A 16,917-nucleotide genomic window follows, 5' to 3' on the forward strand; every position below is an offset into this window, starting at 1 on the left:
GCCCTGTTGTTGGGACTGAGATACAAACGTGTCGTAACACTAAGGCGCGTTCGTCTTGTCATCATTTGTTTTCGGTATATTGGTCAGCTTCTCTTGGATCCGCAATTATCATGTCCACCGGTATTGCCCACAAAGCAACCTCTACTCTAGTTCCGTTCTTTCTGATAATTTCTGTCTTCTATTACCCAACGATTCTCTTCAAATTACGACATCAACAAGCCCAAGTACAAAACCATGTCACTCAAGGGCCATCGAACGACGGAGAAATCCCACTGAACATAACAAGAAATAGAAAGTCAGTTTCTAGCATTTCATGGGTGCAGTTGGCATTAGTTGCCTGCTATACTCCTTGGGGATCGACCTTGTGCTATATGTAAATGGATGGAAAAAGAAGTTTCTTCGCTACTTACAGAAACTCTAGTTTTAATAAACTCGTCTCTAAACCCGATCCTGTATTGTTGGAAGATCAAAGCAGTGAGACAAGCAGTGAAAGACAATCAAACAGCTGTACTGTCCTTTAAATAATTAGCTGTATACATGTAGATCAACATACGTTTTGAGCAATCTAACAGTCTTGAAATAACGAAAGAAAGAGCATTTAAAATAGCAAATCTATCAGTCTTTGCAATACTCAAAATTATCTTTAAATCCAACGGAACTTTAACATATACTTAAGTGCACAATCACGAAATATGGCGCATTACTGTAGAAACCAAAAAGAAACCGGGTTTCTTTAGTTTGTAGCAGATTCAGGATGAAACAAAATTTTTTGCGATTGTACCCCTAGCGAAAATACACTCATGCAAAACCTTTTTAACTTAAGTAACCCCAGCAGCAAAAATTTTTGTATACTACGGAATTTCTCGAGAAGAGGTAGTTTTGGACAAAAGAGCCAACCTGGTTCGTCGGCTTAATTCAATTAAAGTGAGACAAAAAACTGAAACTTGAAAAGTAAACATTGCGTTACCGCATCGTGAGAAGTGAAAAGAGCTCACTAACCGGTAAGAAAAGCTTTTGCAAGGAGGCTGGGACAATTTTCACCCTCTGGAAAGATGAATTATTTGCCTTAGAAAATGTATAAAAGAAATCAGTTTAAGTAGTTGGTCGTCTCATCGCAAGAAAAACTCACCCGGCTACAGTGCATGTAATTTGCATATCGATGGAAAAAAATATTCATCGTTTCTACTGTTTAAAATACCAAATGAAGGTAGATTTTCCCGAAACAACGGCTGAACCGCGGATAATCTAATTTAAAATTCCATAATTTGACCTGTAGTGATGATTATTTTATTTCCAAGCGTTTACTGTTCATGTTTTTTGGTTACAGTGGGACCGCCGTTATTTTTATTTGCCGTCAAATTGGCGAATATTTGGCAAATTCGTGGAGCTCTGTACGGCGCACAGTGAGGAGTGTTCACAGATTTTATTCCATGTGTTTTTACATTGATGTGAGTACTTTTGAGTTATCATAGATCCGCTTCTAGAGCAGGTCCCACATTTGAGAAAATAGCTTTTAACTTTAGGTAAGTCACGCTTCGCACATTTTGGAGTTTGGTAGGAGATATTTTAGAAAATTCATAATTCCGGCAAACTTTGACAGAATAAAATTGATAAACCGTTAAAATATTGAAGACCGATGAAACTTTTTCATGTAAAACATTCAGCTTGTTAGAATAACAAGCTGACAAGTGTTTTGGCAGCGTTCAACGTTTATAGCAAAATTTCAGAGCCTGCGGAGGTAATTTAGCCAGTTTCGAGGTCACTTTAAATAAATAAATAAATATACATTTATATAGCGCCATTTTCCACTAATTGTCCATGGCGCTTTACAATACTTTAAAATTAAAATCCTAATTCTTTAAAAACCTAAAATCCTAAATCCTAAAAGTTAAAATCCTAAGAATTAAATACGCTATATAATACAATTAGGCTACAAATAAAAAGTAAAAACTACAAATCAAATGCACGCTTAAAAAGATAAGTCTTAAGATTAGCCTTAAAAACTGCCTCTGATGATGAAAGTCTGATCTGGAGGGGTAGTTTATTCCAGAGCCTTGGTGCCGCCACGGAAAAAGCCCTTTCACCATACGTTTTAAGATTTGCTCTAGGCTCATCAAGCAACCTGTTGTTTGAAGATCTTAGTGTCCGACCAGAAATGTTAAATCGCAGTAGGTCTCTAATGTAATCAGGGGCCAGTCCATTCAGAGCTTTGTAAGTTAACAACAATATTTTGAAAATAATCCTAAAATGAACTGGCAACCAATGTAAGCTCCTTAGTATTGGTGTGATGTGTTCCTGCCTTCTAGTCAAGGTAACAAGGCGAGCTGCTGAGTTCTGTACAAGCTGAAGTCTATTAATCAGATACTTTGGGAGACCGTACAGTAGGGCGTTACAATAGTCCAAACGCGATGTTATGTAAGCGTGAACAATGGTCTCAGTAGTACTCTGGGATAGGTATCGCCTAATTTTAGCTATACTACGAATGCGGAAAAATGCGCTCTTGCAGGTTATTTTAACGTGTTCTTTGAAATCCAAACATTGATCGAATGCAACTCCTAAATTCCTGGCCTGTTTACTAGACTTGATTACTTCATCACCAACTCGTATATAGTCGAGGGGTGGTCGTGGACGATATTTAGAACTAATAACCAAAAGTTCAGTCTTATCCCGATTTAACTTAAGTTTGTTGCGCAGCATCCAGTCCCCAATGTCCTTAACACATAATTCTACTGCCATCTTTGAGCTTGATAGATGATTAGGGCAATTGGACGTAAACGACAAGTGCAACTGTGTGTCATCTGCATAGAGATGAAACGGTATGCTATGCTTTCTGGCTATGTCACCCAGCGGACTTGTATAAAGGGAATACAACAAGGGTCCCAGTACAGAACCCTGTGGTACCCCGTAGGGTAAATTCTTCTTTGACGATTCAATTCCATTGACAGAAACAAACTGTTCGCGTGAGTGAAGATACGAATGAAACCAATTAAGAGCAGTGTTCCTAATACCAAAGCGATTCTGTAGTCTAGATAACAAAATCGAATGATCGACAGTATCAAACGCAGCCGATAAATCGAGCAATAGTAATATAACCGATCTGTTATTGTCAATAGCCTTCAAAATATCATTTTGAACTTTCACAAGCGCAGTCTCTGTACTGTGATGAGATTTATATGCCGACTGAAATTCTTCTAATAAGCCTTCATTATCATTAAGGTGGTCCATTAATTGTGCTGCAACTGCTTTCTCCGTAACTTTGGATAGAAAATATAAATTCGAGACAGGACGAAAGTTCGAAAATAGTTCATGATCAGCTCCACTCTTTTTCAACAACGGCTTCAACATGGCAACCTTAAATCTATCAGGTACTTGGCCACTTGTAAGAGACAAGTTAACTATACGAGTGATCATTGGAAGCAGATAATGACGGCACCCTTTGAACACTGAGGATGGAATTGGATCAAGTGTACAGGACTTTGAACACAGGTGATTCACAAAACCAGATACGACCTCCTCAGTGACCAGTTAACAATGAAAAAAAATCGAATTGATTCGAATAAATGCGATATTTGTAAATTGAATATAATAGTTTACTTTCACTGAAAAAATGAAGCCAGTCGGGGAAGGTCCGAAATTTGCCTTATCCGTTCTTACGCGGGCATCCTCCTAATTATTAGTTTCATTTACTTCCCAACATGAAGCATACTCCTATGTAATGTTCTCCGCAAAACGGACCAATGCAAAGAAGTAATCATTTATTCCAATATCAGCTCCACTGGTAACGAACAATAGCAACGAGGTCAATTAACGTCACTGATGAATAACCTTTTTAAAACACCAAAATTAGGCACAGGGTAATTGAAAACTCCAAAAATCTTACCCGTGCACGGAATCTACAATTTCTTTTATTTTGCTTCTCAGCGTACTCATTCGGGAAGGAAAAATATTCCAGGAATCGCTCTTTCTATCGAGTGTTTGATAAGACAAAAATTCGCGCTTTAACTTACAAAAGATAAAACCGCTTAGTTTTCTCGAAAGACAAAATAAAATGGAATCAAAACACCGCCACTGCAACCCGTACTGCGGATACAGTCGCCGCGTGCAAGGCCCGAGTGACTGCATCTTGGATGGCGCATCTTTCGCTAAATGTTTGACGTTTTCCGTTCTGAATCTGCTACAAACTAAAAATCCCGGTTCCTTTTAGGTTTTTACAGTAATGCTCCATACTTCGTGATTGTGCACTTAAGTATATGTTAAAGTTCCGTTGGATTTAAAGATAATTTTGAGTATTGCAATGAGTGATCTGCTTATCGATCTTACTGCTTTGATCTTCCGGCAATACAGGATCGGGTTTAGAGACGAGTTTATTAAAACTAGAGTTTCTGGAAGTAACGAAGACACTTCCTTTTCTTATTTTGAAAAATGAGTTTAAAATGAAACAATGATGATGTTGTGTTAAATATTCAAATCATTATCTTAACAATATTTGCGTTATAAACCTAGCGTTAATTGATTAAAAATTGTTAGTACTATGTTACTTAAATGTATTTTAAATCTTCTTTGCTTTCATTCTTTCTAGTCTTAACAGCTTATGTTGATCTCTACAGTTTATTATTTTGTTTTACAAATTTAACAGTACAGCAGTCTTATTGTGTCTTTCACTGCTTGTCTCACTGCTCTGATCTACCAACAATACAGGATCGGGTTTAGAAATGAGTTTAAGTAGATCAGGGTCTCTGAAACTAGCCATGCCTCGTCACTTCCTATTCCGTTAACATATAACACAACGGCAATGCCCCAAAGAGGATAGCACGCAACTAATGCTAACCACACCCACAATATGCTAGAAACTGACTTGCAAAGCCATACGTAGCAAGCCGAATGAGAACTGTACAGCTCGTAGAAAACATGGGGTAACATTCGCAATAAACTGAATAACCATCCGCGTTAAGGTCTCTAGGCCTCTTGTTGTTTTGAAAAATGAGTTTAAAATGAAACAATGATGATGTCATGTTAACTATTCAAATCATTATCTTAACAATATTTGCATTATAAAGGTAGCGTTAATTGATTAAAAATTGTTAGTACTATGTTAAATTTGGTAGGAATTGAAGATTAGTTTGAGTATTGCAGTTTTTAATAAATAAATGTATTTTAAATCCATTTTCTTTTGTTCTTTCTAGCTTTAACAACTTATGTTGATCTCTACAGCTTATTTTTTTTTACAAATTTAACAGTACAGCTGTCTTATTGTGTCTTTCACCGCTTGTCTCACTGCTCTGATCTTCCAACAATACAGTATCGGGTTTAGAGATGAGTTAAAGAATACTGGAGTCTCTGTAACTAGCCATGAATCACCCTTTTCCATTCCGTTAACATATAACACAACGGTAATGCTCCAAGGAGCATAGCAGGCAACTAATGCTAACTGCACCCACAATATGCTAGAAACTGACTTCTTGTATCTTGCCATGTTCACTGGAATCTCTCCTTCATTCGCTTGTCCTCGAGGGACTTGAGCTTGTTGATGTCGAATTTCAAAAAAAAATCCTTGTGTAGAAAAAAATCGAAATTACCAGCGAAAGGGGAAGGAGATCAGAGGCGGCTTTGAGGGCGATATCACTTCTGGGAATGCGGATCGATCCAAGAGAAACACTAAAAATCAAAAACAAATTATAGCTACACGAACTCGCCTCAATGTTAATTACGACATGTCTGTATCTCAGTCCCGACAACAGGGCAAGAAGTCTGTCAACATTAATAGCGGCCGACGTCAAGATAGATACTCCACAAAAAATCCAGCCGAGGGCAACACGAACTCGGCTTGTCATAATTATCTCCTTGACGTCCATCTTTATCAAGGGAGACATAATTAGCGTTGCATAGAGTGGTTGCACAAAAACGCCAACTCCAAGATCAGTGACCGCCAGACATCGAAAGGAAAGTTTGGTCGGAGGATGAATGGAAGAGACTTTATGGAGAGCAATAAGAATCAGAACATTGCCAAGAGATGCGGTGATGGATAGGAAAATGTTCAAAGCTGAGAACAATTTAATAATACCCGCTGGTGATGCGTTAAGTACTTGGTCCAGTTTGCTTGTGAAGTTTCCAGTAATGTTCACCATTGATCTTAGCTCGGGTGGAGATAATTGAAGTTCCTATTGAGAGCGTTTAACTTAGTTGTTAGAAAATCTTGGTCAGCTTGAGAGTTTTGAGAGTTTCATACGTCTCTGATTTAACATGCAGTTGTCTTTTATAACCGTTTTACGCGACTATTTTCATGTATTATGTATGTATTTTTAAGGGCCCTACGCACTGACTATAATCACATAAATTTTCATAATGCTTTATAAATTTTCAATGAAAGAATTACCACCAGTCTAAATAAAACATTTCCTCGTGTGAAGATATGAAATCTTTTTCAGATGAAAGCACCTGTAGAGCTAGTATGGACTCGATAAAAGTTGATTTCTCGGGACATTTTACTCTGAACAGTTCGGCAATTGCAAATATAAATTATATACTCGGATTGTCTGAAACTGGTGATTATGTAACATTATACATATCTTTATTTTTAAGTATCGGTCAGGACTAAAATGAAATTTTTTATTCATTACGGAATATAAGATAGTTAGCTTGGTCTGCTTGTTGACGTTCTCTGGCGCGATGTTCTTGTATTTGTTGGTTAATTTGATACGCATGAGTTATTTCTTTATTTCTTGACAACAGCCTTTCATCTTTCGGTCTTTCTCACTTCTTCACTCTTCTTTCAAGCCATTATGGATTAATTTTCAGAATTTATATTTAAAACCAAATAGAAATATTATGGATAATCGCTGCAAATTTTTGAATAAGTTTTAAATAGTGTCCCCAATTCGTGGGCTAATTCCACTATGCTTTAATAGACACTATAATAAAGTTCATACTAGGGGGTAACCCTGCGGTGAACTACTAGCATCCTATCCAGAAGGAGTAAACTTATCTTCCAAGTTCTTTATGCTGCAGAAACTGTGGACAAGAGCTAAGCGTCTTCCTTTCAACCTAGTAGCTTATCAGTTTTCAAATTTTCTCTCGTCTTGTTTTCATGTTAACGAACAGCCGGTATTCAAGCGCGAACTAAATTAAAGTGGCTATGAGCACCTGAACTTGGAAAATAAATCGCCTGTACCCAGTGCAGTTTCAAGGCCACTGCACTGAGTTCTGCAGAGAAAAACAGTGAGTGAAAACTCATTGGCATTGTTAAGAAATTAACAGCGCAGAATGCAACGGTACCAGAAAAAGACCCTGGTAACACAAAAGTTAAGGTCAACTGCAAAAAAGGTACATTTTGAGTTTAGGCCTATCGAGGGACAAAGTTTATTTAACAACTATTTCACAAGCGCTCGTTTGATTAAACTACAAGCAGCACTAAGTGGAATTAGCCTATTTTTCTAATTTCCCCCGTAATAGGCCTTAGGGCGTAATTATTAGAAAGGGAGTTTTCCCCCTATTCCACCCGAGACTATTATTAATTAATCATATGAATTTGCATATTACTTTACAAATATTTAGTGCATAAATTACCATCAGCCTAAAAAGCGCACTTTTAAATAATGTCTGAAGAAATGACAGCTGTTTCAGATCAAAGCACCCGCAGAGGAAGTAAAAACTAGATAAAAAGGAAGTTAAATTTTTGTCAAATTTTACTCTGAACATTGCAAAAATTGAAAATGGAAATTGCACTTAGGTCTAAAACCCACTGGATTACGTAACAAATGTTTAGTTCCAGCCATTGGACTGAAATGATATTACTAATTACGGAATTTAACATAATTGCGACCTTGTCCGATGTGTGTTAGTGATTTCTAGCCCAGTCGATGTCTCTTTGTCTGCTACGGCAGGTGATTTGCCTTTTTAACTTGATAAATGTAAGAGTGGATGAAGGGTAATAGAATTAATCCTCAATATAGGCCTTATTCCCAAGGTGAGTTATAGTTAGATCACTCTTTGCGTCGGAAATTCCAAGAAAGTCTCGAGCAAGAAATTGCAAGAAATTCGATCTCCCAGCTTTGCCTTTGCTCGCGCATCAAAGCCTGTTGCAGGTTATCTGAATAAGGCCTATCCAAAAAAAGGGAGATCAGCCGTCTTACCCTTCATCTTAATGCTGAGAGATTGGCTTTCTTCTACTACTTTGTTGTTCTTCTACTCTCTCTTTAAGAGCAGTTTAGCTCTTAAACAGAGCTTAACTGCTTTGCCGTTATAACGTTTCTTTGGATTTGAACTATGAAGGCAATTGTGAGCAGTACAAGAGGGTCTCAATTCCAATGGGGTTAACCGTTAGCTGTTAAACAGGCCAAAACGTAAACCGTTAAGCGTAGAAATTGGAAAATTTTAACCGTTAACGGTCCATCAAAATGTTAACCGTAAAACTTTTTAGCCAAAAAGAGAAAGTTTCATGCCTATGTCTTGTCATGTAAGACTTTTTGTGTCATCAGTGTCTTGTGGTTTGATAGTACTGGGAAAAGACGGCAGACTCAGAAGTGACTACATTAGTTACGAATTCTTATTATAGTACCCTTTCTCCATCCCGGAATGGTCCTCAATAATCGAAATAGATTTCTCACTTTTCTACTGATTGAAATTAATTTTTAACTGCTTAAAACAATGGTAATTTGTTTCTAAGATTTCTTTTAACCGTACGGAAAGTGAATAAACCGGTCGTTGGCCTTAAGAAAGCCAAGATATTAATCGTTAGCAATAAAAGCCACCACCCTATTAGTGAGACTATCATACAAGAAGTGAATTTAGCCATTTTAAATCTGCTCTATGCTATTTTTACACTGTATCATTTTTCTTTGGGCTAGGGTTAGATATCGACCTTTACAGCTAATTTTAGCTAATTTCTTAAAAACAGTAAAGCTGTCTTATTGTGTCTTTCACTACTTGCTTGACCTCTCTAATCTTCCAACAATACAGGATCGGGTTTAGAGATGAGTTTAAGAAAACTAGAGTATTTGTGACTAGTAAAGACACATCACTTCCTATTCCGTTTAAATTTAGCACAACCAAAATGCCAAAAGGAACATAGCAGACAACTAAAGCCAACTGTACCCACAAAACACTAGAAACTGTCTTTTTGAATCTTGCGATGTTGAGTGGAATCCCTCCTCCGTTCGCTTGTCCTTGTAGGACATGGTTTTGTACTTGGACTTGTTGATGTCGTAGTCTGAAGAAGATTGTTGTGTAACAGAAAATCGAAGTTAATAGAGAAAGTGTCAAGACTATAGAGGCTAACATGAAGGTGATATCCTCCCTCCACCATCGGATCGATCCAAGGGAAGCACCAATTACCCAAAAACAAATTATAAATACACGAACTCGCTTCAAAGTTACGACATGTCTGTATCTCAGTCGTAACAACAGGGCGAGAAGTCTGTCCACACTTATTGCGGCCGACGTCAAGAGGGATACTCCACACAAAATCCAACTTAAAACGTTAACAACGTTCTTGCTCACCTCTCTTATACCAGACAGGAGGAATGTTGCATAGAATGGTTGTACAAGAAGACCAACGCAGAGATCAGTGACCGCTAGACATCGCAAGAAAAGTTTCGTCGGAGGATAAATAGAAGAGACTTTATGAAGAGCAATCAGGATCAGAGCATTGCCTAGAGATGCGGTGATGGATAGGAAGATGTTCAAAGCTGAAAATGACAGCACTTCTGGTGGTGCACTGAATACCTTGTGAAAAAGTGGGAAGTTTCCATCTCCAGTAATGTTCGGCATTGTTTTTGGGTGATCAGAAAATTGAATTCGCTGTTAGTCGACAAAATACTTTGGTCAGCTGGTAGCTTAACGTCTGATTGATATGATAATTTCATATGTCGCTGATAACACATCCCATTGTCCCTATTTGTAGCTGTTTTAAGTGACTGTTCATGAAGTTTTACATTTTAAGGCTCCTATACCGATGCATGTTGCGCGTTAATCTTACCTAGGTTTTACTTCCTCTGCAGGTGCTTTGATCTGTTACACATTGGCCCATCTGTCTAGTTTCTTTTTTAACACTAAGAAGTCTTGTTTATTCTCAGTATACTCGTAAATTATGAATATAGTAAAAGAGAATTGCGAGCTGTTAGATTATGCATGAAAGAATTGGAATTGTGAAGAACGAAAGCCAGATAGAATCATTAACACAAATAGTGAGGTGGGTTCAGTTGGTTCACGAGCGTATGTTCGATTAAAGCCTCAAGCAGCGGCTGAAAATAGTTTATCGCTTTGCCAAATTTGCCAACTTTTCTATAACATACACTCAAAGCTTAATTATTCAAAGCTTTTATTGCTGCGTATAATGAGTAAGTTTCAGTTTCAGTTTTTATTATTGCACACTGTTTACAGAAAACAACTTAACATGACACAAGATGGTTTACAATAATACAGAAAAAAAAATACAAATAGAAATTGACTAGCAGAAACAATATTTAGTTGTGTACAGTGACCAAAGTAGCCAATGAGCTTTCGAGTTGGTCACCGTCGTGCAGATATAAGTTGGCGTTGGCCGCATGTTAAGTATGACATAAGTTAATATTTACATTAAAGACGATATTATTATCGTAAGAGAAGAAATACATACATAAATGCAAGTTAGAATAAAAGGAAAACGATATCCTGCATATTGTGCAGCATTATCTTACATAGCTAACAGTTAAAATATGGTCAGTTTTGAGTCGTCAATAGCAATCTTTTTTACCGCTTTTTGAAGAGCACGTATGGAACAGGTAGGAGTTTTTTCCTCATTCGGTTGGTAGCAATTACTCTTCACATAGCTATGGATATTGCTTTACAAATATTTAATAAACCAGCTTATTAGCACCAGCATGAATAGGGCATTCCTCGTCTAAAGAAGTGACATCTTTTTCAGCTGAAAGCACCTGCAGAGGAAGTTATCTGTTAGTAAAATATATATATATATATATATAAATCAGTTTACATGTATTTTACTCTGAAACGTTCCACAGTTGCAAGGTAATATAAACTGTACCAGAAGTTTGCATGACCTAAACCTCCCTAGATTTGGAACAAATCTTTAATTCTACCCTCTGAACTGAAACGAAATTTTTCATCAATTTTTTTTTTTCAATTAGCACGTATTTTTAAGGCGACGTGTTCTTGTTGTTAGCACTTTCTGGTAAAAGCCTTGCCGATGTTGTTGTGTTTGTTGTGTTCTTGACTGTGATACGCTAGCTTTCTATCTAACTTATTTCTTTATTTCACTGTAACAGTCATTCATCATTTGGTCTTCCCCTTTTCTTCCCTCTTCTTTCAAACCCTTTAATGATAAATTTCATAATTGTTTGAGCGACGCTCTTCTGTAAATTTTATTTCCCTCTATAGGGAACAATATCATCATGTCACGCGGTCGTAAATGTCTTTTGATAGCGAACTATATGCGACATGTTGTATAATGATACCTGAACAGTATACTTCCTGTATATTCATATTCATATCTTCATCAAAAACGGGTATTATTATATGGCTTCTTCGATGAGCGGGCCGACCTCGTCCCCAGGGTCTTCTGCACTTTTCAAAATGGCGGGCGGGAGAATACCCTGGGTAAGGCTAAACTAACACCCTTGCTGATTGGCCTATTCATACAAACAGGCTGATTGGTTTAAATACATCGCAAAGAAATATGGCGGACGTGGCGAGTGTTTATACGAATAAGAAAGGGCTATAGGAGGTTTTATCACAGTTCAGTTCAAGCGATGTTGAATCAGACTTCCGTTAACGAATCGAAAGATGCCGGAATCATTTCCTTTAGATTTTAATTTACAAGATGTAACCCATAACATAGAAGTAGAAACAAGCCCGGGAAAATGTAAATAACGAGCATTTAAGCTTTTATTAAAGTACAGATCTGCCGACAGCTAGCGAGCTGGAGCTCGCCACAAGCGGCCTTATGCGCTGTTTGTTTTGTTTTTTTTTTCTGTTCAATATTCATGCGAAATTAGATTTTCTGCGAACGGAAACAAATTAGAGCGGGATGAGAGAGTCTGAAGCGTTTGTTATGTTCGAATTTCATTTATTATGACTCTTCCTCTCAAAGTCAGTGGCAAATTCGGTTTGTTGTTGAAACCGTTCTGTCAAATAAATAGAGTAAACAACCAAAGTGTTGCGAAAATCTAATGGTTGTTTTGATTTGCTTATGCATATCGACATAAGCGACATTTTCACGGGAATTTAAAAGGTTTCTTTGTTATATTTAGCACAATTTTCACATCTTACCTTTGAAAAGTGTCACTCCGAACGGAATAACACTTTTCAAAGATAACACGTGGACTAGCATTTTCTTTCCTTATATAGTCCAACCTCCCGTAGGCGTCTACGGGAGGTGATCGCGTACGAGAGCTTAGACCATAATGGGTCAACATTTTGCCTCATTAACATATGGTAACTGCAGAGACTTACCCCATGTTTTAATGTTTTATTCACGTGAAAAGTCAATTTCGAGAAGAAAATCCGGTACTTCCCATTGAGAAATTTCCGTCTCTTGTACAACCCAGGAACGCGATGATGCAACACCACCTTATTATACAATTTTCGCTCTATTATCTGTCAAGTGGTCGCTTACAAGAGGTTCGAAATATAGTGATTTGACTTGGAAACTTTTGTTTTTTTGGAAAACTGGTCGCTGAGGAGAGGTGGTCGCAGCCGGAAGTTCAGTTGTGTTAATTTCTTCTTCATAGACATTGACAAAGCGCGAGGCGGTCATTTTGGAAATTAGATGGAGGTGATTATTTAACAAATAAGGAAGCCTTGACTGAACTCAAGAAGTGGGGAAAAACACTCGACTTCGTCTCGTGTTTTCCTCTTCCCTTCTTTCGTGCTCTACCGCTTCCTGCGTGCTTTACAACAGAACAGAGCACAGTCGAGGCTTCTTTATTTGTTTTATGATAAAGAATCCAATAATTTTCTCACGCATTCGGCTGAATTTTCAAAGCAAACTTTATTTTACAAAGGAGTAAAAGTGGCGTCAACCGTACTCTGTTCTCTGATAAAGCACGCTAAAATAAGCCAATCACAATTCTTGTTAGAATTGTTCAAATAATTTGATTGGCTAACAAAGCGACAGCTGTCAATCACAAACTGGACTTCAGCTAAGCTTTCAGTTTCGAGTAGTCTCGAGCGGCTTTCGAGAGAAGAACGATGCCTTCAAACTTCGCTTTTTAGTTAATTTTCAAATAGGATTCTAAAGGCAGGCAAAGGCATAGGAATCCGGCCGTATTGTGTTCACGAGAACGTGCACTTTTCCAATGAAAATGACGAAACCAGGTTCTCAAAGCTTGCGGACACATAGGGGCCAAACCACCCCCCAAATGTTTCGTCAGTTCTTGGGTATTTTACATTATTTCGCATTACTTAAAAAGTATTGACTCTTTCTACACCAAACTTGGCAGATGAGCAGGAGACCTATTGACAATTATATTTACGTGAAAAATGTCAGTAAATGTCAAAGTTGTGACGTCACAGTGATGACGTCATGTTTTTTTGCCACTTTTGAAGTTTTTAATATGCATATTTTTTACAATGTGTTCGAAAGAGCACATCAAGAGGAGTTGAAACCTAAAAAAATTTTGTCCATATCACAAAAATTAAATTAATTATGGCATTTTTAAATATGAAAAATAACTCTGCAAAATATGGGGTCCCCCCTTGAGAAAAATCCCCAAATTGGAGCCGTAATTTTGTTCCAGCAAATGTACCTATGTTGCACATGTGATGTGCCAGATGACTAAAGCAAAAATAAAGAAGAAAATCGGAATAAAAAATTATCCCTCTAGTGTTATTGCGTTAAAATTAGTTTTGTTACGTCATAACCTGTGACGTCACCCGTTTTTTTACTGTTAATATCATCCTAACAAAGCCGAAAATCAAATTTCTAAAACCATGCGATTTTTTACAACATCAAGCTTTCTATTTTTCTAGATTACTAGCCTTCCTAGAATAAAACTGAAAAAAATAAACCAGAGAGACTGACTTAAGAAGGACAGTATGGTTAAGCAAATTCCGTGGGGGACGACAAAAAAATATTTAACTTACCATATCTCGAAAAATAATCATCATAGCAAAAAACGGTTTCCGGCATTTTACTCCTCAAGCCAAGGCCTTTCCAATGACATAATCTTTTTTATCAAATTTTACAAAAAATTACAGCACGTTTTGGTGACGTCATCAATTATGACGTCATAATTTGACATTTTGTCGCAATTTCCAAATTAAAATAATCTGGAGAACAAAGAAAGCTCATCTGCCAAACTTGGTTCAGAAATAAATAAACCAAGCAAATATAGCCTTCATGAAACATTAGGGGGGTGGTTTGGCCCCTACGTGGACGAAAATGCGGAATGCTGAGTTGAATTTGAAAGGAGCTACAGTTATTTAAGCAGCAAGATTGCCCGAACTATCGTAAAAGTTAGACAGACTAAACTGCTCCCACTGATTCTACTCCGACCACAGAGGAGAATATCTAGAGCAAGCTTTGAGCTGACTACTCGTCGGTTCACTTCGCTGAGATGACCAGAGAACGAGCGTTACTACACTGCATGTAAGTGTTGTTTTGAGCAATTGAGTATTTTTACAAAAATAAAGCTTCTCATCATAAAGAGAGACAGCTCAATTGTTGTTTTCTGTCGTTGTTTTACTTCTTAAGTATAATTTCCGCCTTCGTAACCAATATAATGTCTGTTATCGAAGCACTAGTTTGGTTGAGAATTTGTTTATTTCGCTACGTGTTTTGTAGGCGGCATTCTAGCAAAACTTGTCATTTTAGTACAGTTTTCACCCTACTGTTGCTAATAATAGTCTCTGTGAGCCATATTTACTGTAGACATAGAGCTCGTTTCCATTGCGTTTGTCTGAATCACAGGGGATGTTTAATGTTGGACAAATTTGTCAAAATTCCGAAGCAAAATTTTGAAAGCCAGCTTACTGTCATCAACCCGTGCCATGGAAACTTTATTACAAAGTGGAATATGACGCCATTCTCGACCAATGAGAGCGCGAGAATTTCAATACAATACAATAATTTATACAGCGCTCATTTCCAGAGCTCAATGGCGCTTTGCAATAGTTGTAATTGAAATTTAAAACCACTTCTACCTTAAAATTACAATATCACCAGACGAATTAAAATACGAAAAAAGTTCCAATAAAACAAAAATGGAACTAAATTGTACCATTAGGGTTTAGCATGATTTAAAAGTAAACATGTAATTCGGGCTCTATTATTAAAACCTTTAATCGATGTGTATATAAGGGGTACGCGAATAAACGAGACAACCCTTAAAAAGGTAATAAATAAAACAGTTTTTGAGGCGGACGAGTCCTTCCTTAGTCCATCCGTGGAAATGGCTAATCACATGAGGTTGCATATTGCTTTACAAATATTTAATGAATAGATTACCGCAAGCCTAATTATTCGATGTTCCGGGATGTTCCGGGATGTTCCGGGATGTTCCGGGATGTTCCGGGATGTTCCAGGATGTTCCAGGATGTTTTATCGGCGCCCTCTTTTGTGTACTAAATCGTATTTCTGATAGTTTCTACCTTTTTTCAGTTCGTTGGCCTCAGCTACACATCTAGCAATGGGATGAAGGGAAAATCTCTATGTCTTTCCCAATAATCATAATCATAGAACAGTGCCTAAACTAACTTTTCAGAATGCTTCAGTCATTTCTAGCAGTTTTCAGGCAACTTCTCAATAGCGAAGACAACCATGTCTGAACTATTCTAATATGCTACATTTCCCTATCACTTGACTGATAGCGAGGTATCAGCCCTGCTTCCCCCCTTCCCTTTACCCCCTCTCCCCTATAACCATTCAATGTGGGCAACAACATTTATGAGACAAGACCTTTGTTTAAAGATAACGTAAATTTTCCTCCTGGGACATCTACATCTACATTATTTTGTTTCAAAAAATATATAGCTAGTACAATAGTGCATTACGTTTCAGCGTGCATTGCCCTTAAATTTTTCCGTTTTCTGTCGTAGTTTGCATCTGCCGAGCAAAAAACACGATCGCGCACATGTGTTTCTCTCAAAATTGTTATGCTAAAAGTTGTATGTTTTTCACTTTTATCATTGATATATTTATTAGACAACTCGCCCTCGTTGGTTAAGTGATAGCCAACGTAGCAGCGATTCGATGATTACTGTTCAAACCGAGGGCGGGCGCGAGCAGTCTGGAAAAAATTTCAATGTGTGGAACGCTCTTCCAGAGTCTACAGGAGATGCGAATAGTCTAGATTTACTTCAGAAGCTTGTGTAAACTATTTTATCAAATTTTAGTATTTTATTTTCTCTATCTGACTTTTTTTTAGATTTTTAAAAAGTTTTAGCTAGCCTTAAAACTACCTGAGGGTGAGGTTGCCTCCTGGCTTAAGATATTTTATTTTTATTATTATTATTATTAGAGAAACTGAGGAGAACTTGGTTGATTCAAACCTTTGGTTAAGGGATTGGGACTGGTGGGGTTTGAGAGGTGCGGTGGCCTAGCAAATGGAAATGGTAAATGAACTGCCTTCCAAATCAAATGGTCCGAGTCCACACACCGGATGTTTGTAAACACGTTCGTAAACAGAAACTAGTTTAAACTATTTTCCCTTGTTAGGGCACTTTTTCTATTGTACTCCTGTTCTGCTATGTAAATATTGAAACTGTAGTAAAGTTCATTCACTCAAATGCTAGGGGTTAACCCTGCGGTAGACTGGTATCCCATCCAAGGGGAATACTCATCCAAGCGCTTCAAGCCACAGATACCATGGACAAACGATATCCTGACAAAACACGAAAATATACTCGGTAAAATGAAAGTTGTATTTTACTTCCACGCTAATACAACTGGTACTGCAACATTTGCATCAGTAGGTTTATCAT

The 16,917-nt window shown here is 37.4% G+C and overlaps 1 protein-coding gene and 1 pseudogene across 1 annotated transcript; both read right to left on the reverse strand.

Moving 5' to 3' along the window:
• Positions 1-5,230: 5,230 nt before the first annotated feature.
• Positions 5,231-6,485, reverse strand: LOC145464548 (adenosine receptor A3-like; annotated as a pseudogene).
• Positions 6,486-8,289: 1,804 nt separating this feature from the next.
• LOC145463318 (histamine H2 receptor-like) lies at positions 8,290-10,360 on the reverse strand. The gene has a single exon (XM_081447068.1). The coding sequence runs from the start codon at positions 9,763-9,765 to the stop codon at positions 8,884-8,886; it is 882 nt and encodes a 293-aa protein (XP_081303194.1). The 5' UTR covers positions 9,766-10,360; the 3' UTR covers positions 8,290-8,883.
• Positions 10,361-16,917: the final 6,557 nt, after the last annotated feature.

The sequence above is a fragment of the Orbicella franksi genome, chromosome 12, assembly GCF_964199315.1.
Source record: "Orbicella franksi chromosome 12, jaOrbFran1.1, whole genome shotgun sequence".
NCBI lineage: Eukaryota > Metazoa > Cnidaria > Anthozoa > Scleractinia > Merulinidae > Orbicella > Orbicella franksi.

Bases quoted from the DNA above. Each gene is read 5' to 3' on its own strand.
- LOC145463318 (XM_081447068.1), bottom strand. From the start codon at position 9,765: ATGCCGAACATTACTGGAGATGGAAACTTCCCACTTTTTCACAAGGTA.